The sequence below is a fragment of the Juglans microcarpa x Juglans regia genome, chromosome 4D (genome assembly GCF_004785595.1).
Source record: "Juglans microcarpa x Juglans regia isolate MS1-56 chromosome 4D, Jm3101_v1.0, whole genome shotgun sequence".
Classification (NCBI taxonomy): Eukaryota; Viridiplantae; Streptophyta; class Magnoliopsida; order Fagales; family Juglandaceae; genus Juglans; species Juglans microcarpa x Juglans regia.
In genome coordinates, this window is record NC_054600.1 from 21,696,429 (window position 1) to 21,702,683 (window position 6,255).

Genomic DNA, 6,255 nt, shown 5'->3' on the forward strand with positions numbered 1-6,255 from the left:
AACGGGGGATCGAAATAATTTTTTTTTTCCTTTCAAAAAAAAAAAAAAAAACTGCATTTCCAACGGCACAAGGATATGAAAAATTGACGTGCAGTGTATGCGGGGGGGTCATTATTAAGGAATTATTATGCAACTTTTCAGAATGAGAAACACAGGTAATGTACACCCATTGTTGACCAAGCTGTTGGGGTCCATTCAAAAGGTAAGAATTGAGGAGCCCACATGACCAACTCACCCCTGGATTTCATGAGGCCTGCAAGATCCTTTTTATCTTTTTTTCTTGACAAGCTGGTGAGTGAGGGTTGAGGTGGAAACGAAAAGAAAGGGGGTGGTTCCACTCCCACCAGTGGTGCATAGGAGTTGGATACGCCGTGTTTCCAGCGTCGTGGCTTTCCAAACAAGGATCCTACCTGCATGAATGACTGACTTCAAAGAGTTTTTGGGTCTTCTTGATTATTTTAATACGTATATGCGTTTAATATTCTCCAGTTTCTTTCAATGGTTTGTTATCTAAATCCAAACCCAAATTCTGTGCAATCAACGCCCACCCAAAATACCCCATTTATCTATTTGGAGCAGTTGGCAATATGCCATTTTAGCACGCTCCTGGTGTCCCACCTCACACACAAATTCAACCTCATATTCAACCCCTAGTTGACTGCCAAGTGTCACCAACCCATTTCCTAGAGGACTGTCTTCTTACTCTTCCTGACCTCCAAAGAAACCAAGAAAGCTAGCCTCTGATCAACCAACCCATCTTTGGTGCCTGGCCTATTTATTTACCTACAAAAGGTTAACTCTGAACAAATACAAACCATAGACAGAGTTGTTGAGCACAAACTCTGCCAAAGACTGCAACTTTTTAGCATTTTTTTCCTCTCCCTACAGCCCTTTTTTTTTTTTGTTATACTCCCATTAGTCTCCTATGCTTAAACTCCTCAATGGCAAGTTCCGCCGCCTCTTCTGTCGCCTCCGCTGGCCCGTTCTCCGCCGGTCCAAGCCCAAAATTCAGGTCAGAAAGTTCGGGAAAACGAATTCCAAAGCTCAACACGATGCAAAACAAGAACCGAGCGTTAATGGGTCGGTAGCGGTTCATCCTAATGGACAATTGGGTGGTCTAAAATCCGAGAAACCGATACGGATAGCCACTTTTAATGCTGCCCTGTTCTCCATGGCACCTGCAGTTCCTGAGACCGAGAAGACCGCAAGTTTTGGCAATGAAAACGGAGATGTAATGAAGGTCAGACGGTCTTTGGACGTGAATTTACGAGCAAAGTCTGCGAATGATCGTCCCAAAAGTATTCTAAAGCAATCTCCACTGCATCCAAATTTCATGAATGGCACCGACATTCATTCAGCCCAGCAAAACTTTGGAAAATCCAAGTTACGGGTGTCGATAAATCTGCCCGATAACGAGATTTCTTTATTGCGGAGTAGACAAATGAGCTTCGATGAGAGGGAAGGTTCTTCTTCTGCTACCGCTGCTTCGAGTAGCCCAATAAGTAGAATTTTGAGAGGGAAAACACCATTGAGATCTACTGCGAGCTTCTCTACGAGCATGGTAAATGGTATTGATGTTGAAGGCTATAGAAGCAGTAGGAGTGTGCTCGAAGTGCTGAGAGAATTGGATGCCGATATATTGGCTCTGCAAGATGTGAAGGCAGAGGAAGAAAAGGCCATGAAACCTCTGTCTGATTTGGCTGGCGCTTTGGGAATGAACTATGTGTTTGCCGAGAGCTGGGCACCGGAGTACGGCAACGCCATCTTGTCGAGATGGCCGATTAGCCGGTGGAAAGTTCAGAAGATCTTTGATGATTCTGATTTCAGGTCAGTATTATTATTTTCTTTCCCATCTTCATTCAACCCATTTTGGAATTTTAATCACTCCTTTTGTTTTTTCTTCTCTCTGTTTTAGTACCGATTACCCAGATTTAAATGCACATCTGTATACTAGGAGAATCTCAGAATTATACGCTGCTTTCAATTCTTGACAAACAAAAGCGGTGCATTTAAAGCCACATCTATCTGTGTTGATTCCATAACAAAGTTGACAGGATTACTACTTTCCTTAGCAAAGTTACCCATTTTTCTAAACCTTTTTCTTATAGAATTATGCGAATTTTCAGGATCAAAACTTCATTTCCCCAAAGGTATGTATTTTTCGGAATTATAGGATTACAACGGTGATAAGAACTTAAGGATGAGAAGAATTATTGACGCTGTGATTTTTCTTTAGATAATTAATTTTTAACATATAAGCCTGAAACTCGGCCAACAACTTGTTTTATTTTATGTACGAACAGCTCTGACACATTGACGGTCCTGTCAGAATCCAAGCTGCTACAGCTGTAGTATGCAAGGATGCAAAAACTGGAGACTATTCCTCAGTTTTTCTAAATTATCATTAGTTTTCTTTTCTAGATGATAATCTGGGTAGTTTCCAAAACTCATTTCTAATTATTCAAGATGACCAACTCTGGATTAGTAAAGGATGGGAACCTTCTAAACACAAATGGCTAGTAATAAAGTTGCACTTCAATCCTACTTTAACTCCCCAGCCTTGTATCTCTTTTTTATTTGCAGTTTAATATGTGCGAGTTTCACACATTCTTTTTAAAAAAAAAAATTAGATAAATATGTAACGTACATGAAAATTATTTTTTAATGGTGGCTCAACTTTTTTTCAAATGAAGTGTGTAGGACTTATACACCCTAAAGACTATCTAGTATTACTTTATTTTTTAATTATTGAGAAATGCATTGGTAATCTGACAATCCCTTGGGATTTTTCCAAATAAGTTCTGATGTTTTTCTAGGTTGATTCTGAATTCAAATTGTAAAGAAAGCCATATATAGTGCTAAATTCAAAAATATTTGTCATGTTTGAGATTGTCTGAGCATTTCTTCCATAGGCTGGGGGATCCCATCCAATTCCAGTTATGGAATTGAAAGGATATTGCATCAATAAACCAAATTCCTAATCTTTGGCATATAATCATACCTCTTTATTTGTATAAAAAGTTGAGATAATGACAAATACCCCATCTTTAATTTTTGTCAACATGACTGAGAGACGACCAGATGCCATTTTTCTCGGCTACTTTCTGGCTTTAGAACCTAATTGATTTAAACAGAAAATGAAGTATCGGCAGCAAGAAAATTAAAATATGGATGTTAGGTAAGTTGCACATTGGTATGACTGCAATGTAGGTTGGCTCTGCTATTAAATTATTAACATGATTGAGAAATACGAGGGATGCCAATGCTCTTATTTCTTTAAAATGCAGCATTCCCTCAAGGTTTCAATTTTATTAATATTATTTGGTAAGAGCAATTTTTTTTTCCTACGTATTTGGTAGCACAGAAAGAGACCTCTCAGTACTCAAAGGAAAAGAAAACGACTTATCATCGGCAATGGCCTAGATTTTGAATAAAACTTGAGGTTTTGGCTAAAACCAAAACCTTTGAAGAGGTTAATCTATATTAGACTAATCATTCCAAAGTCAAAATAATAATGTAATATTATATATTTTAATAATTTTTTTATTTTTTATTTTTTATTTTTATATTTTACAAATACATTCAATATATTAATTAATAATTTAATTGTTACTGTCCAAACAAATTATTTAACATGAAGAAGAAGGGAAGAGAAAGTGAATACTTTTTAGTAAAATATTTTTTTGATCGGTGAATAGTAACTCATCAAATATGGCTTTTGTTTTCCATTTACTGTAACTCATAATTTGACTTGAAGTGATTTGGCTAGTCCAATGCAGTTGATTTTGAGAAAATTTAGTCAAAATTTGAACTTGATTGGCATTTGGCTAGTCCAATGTCAGTGCTCTTATACAAGTAGCTTTCCTTGGTTGTTGACAATTGAACAGAAAAATAATGAAAACAGAAATTAGAACTGGATTATGGAACTCAACTCCCTTTGTGTTTTCTGGGCATGACTGCAGGAATGTTCTGAAGGCCACGATTAATGTACCAAACATGGGAGAAGTCAACTTCAACTGCACCCTTCTTGATAATCTTGATGAGAATTGGCGGATGAAGCAGGTAAATGCCATAATCCAGTCTAGTGATGAGCCTCACATTTTAGCTGGAGGTATCAATTCACTCGATGAAACAGATTACTCCCCAGAAAGATGGACTGACATTGTGAAGGTAAATGTAACACAGAATTGTACAGAAAACTATAGTGTATGGTATCCACAGTAACCTAACTGATAAAGTATATTTATTTTCATCTATGGATTAATCATGTGGTGCAGTATCATGAGGAGATTGGAAAGCCAACACCAAAGGTGGAAGTGATGAAATTTTTGAAGAGTAAACAGTATTCAGATGCTAAGGAATTTGCAGGGGAATGCGAGTCAGTGGTCATGATTGCCAAAGGCCAAAGTACGAAATCTGTCACCTGATATTCTTTTGGCCATATTAGAGTCTAGAAAATGGAGCTAATGATCTATGTACATGCATGCAGGTGTGCAGGGAACGTGCAAGTATGGAACTCGGGTAGATTACGTATTGGGATCCCCAAATTCACCCTACAAGTTTGTTCCAGGATCATATTCAGTCTTCTCTTCCAAAGGAACTTCTGATCATCACATAGTCAAAGTCGATTTAGTGAAAGAAATTACCAGTACTGATATTACTGCTGAAGATAAAAATGTCACCAGAAAGCAGCGGCGACAACCAAAGCAGAAAGTTGTAAAGATAACTGCAAAGTCTTCTCCATCACTTGGTATGTGGAAAACACAGACATTAAGATCAGAAAGATATTGATTTTTTTTTTTTTTTTTTTTTTTTTTGGTCTTTTTTCAGTTCTTAGTGCTAATGTGGTTTGATCTGTGTGTGGGAGGAATTAAGGGGGCAGAAGGGTTAAATTTGGATCTGTTTTCCTTCTCCTATATATGCTTTAATTTGCAAGTTGTAAATAATTTAACACTGTTTTTACTTGTACGTGTAGGAAGATACAAGGATATAAATAACATTTGGTATAACATTTTTTTTTTTTTTTTAATCTACGCGATGTGTAGCAATAACTAAATTTAAATAAAAAGGTCACATATTAGAGTAATCTAAACACAATTTTAACGATTAATAATTATAAGAAATTTATAAATATAGAGGAAATATGACAAAGATCAGTTATATAGGCTGAAAAAAAAAGGTAGAAATGCATGTCTCAAACTTTTAAAATTACCTTAAAGAATGTTCAAATTCTAGGCATTTAACCAAAGAATGTATAACATGCAGCAGTACCAACGCTTCCGCTTCAAAAATTGTGTTATAGATTCGAAATTTATATATGTCACGGATATATGGTTTGTAAAATTACGTAGCCTTAACTTTGAAATGAATTCATCAGCCAAACCCCAATCCATTGCAAAATTAAATTCGTGAGACAGAACGATGGATGTAGGAAATTCTATATATGTTGGGAAGCCAACTACTTTATGTAGTATTTTATAGAATCATCTTGCTAAAAATAACTTTCATTTTGAATGTGCAAATTTTCTAGTTGGCAATAGACATGTAAAAAAAACTCCAGAAACACAACCTAGCATCTCTCCTTCATGTACTCATAAAATAAAATCCAATCATTATCATCTTTAGAATGAAGATATATTTAACAATTATCCAAAGGGAGAGTATATTGGGTTCTCTCCTCTAATGGCAGTGCTCTAACATAATATTTGATTACGCCAATGCCAGTGCTCTAACATAGCATTTGGTATGCCAAAAGCCTGTAATTTGATTGGCACAATTCCCGGCCTCCAAAATGGAAGTTTGGAATTTGAAGCCCCCAAAGCAATTCTATACAACCTCTCTAACCTTCACACACCACATTCAATTATTCTATTTATTATTCATATATTAAATATTTGATAAAAGAAAAAAATAAAAAAAAAATGTAATATGTGGAGGTTGTGTGGATAGTACGTTCTCAAGTTTATGCAAGTTTTATGAGTTGGGATAGAGTGCTACTAGGTCATGCCTAGGGTGGGAGCGAGGCCACCTCGGTTATCCATTCTTAAGCTTTTTCGTCTTGAAAAAGAGTCTAATCGTGCGGTTATTGAATATTTTGATGCCCGGTTTAATGCTTCAATTAGAATCTCGTATATATTTTTTCTAGTATAATGAAATCTTCAGAATAAAATTATGAATTAATTCACACACACACACACATATATATATTATATATATATATATATATATATCTATCACTAACCTTAATTGCCTTTG

At 36.0% G+C, this 6,255-nt stretch overlaps 1 protein-coding gene across 1 annotated transcript; it reads left to right on the forward strand.

The window, feature by feature from the left end:
• The first annotated feature begins 612 nt into the window (after positions 1-612).
• LOC121259462 lies at positions 613-5,004 on the forward strand. The gene is made up of 4 exons (XM_041161059.1): positions 613-1,827; positions 3,963-4,170; positions 4,278-4,407; positions 4,490-5,004. Exons 1-4 carry the CDS (start codon positions 926-928, stop codon positions 4,789-4,791), a joined length of 1,542 nt encoding a protein of 513 aa, XP_041016993.1. The 5' UTR covers positions 613-925; the 3' UTR covers positions 4,792-5,004.
• The last annotated feature ends 1,251 nt before the right edge of the window (positions 5,005-6,255 follow it).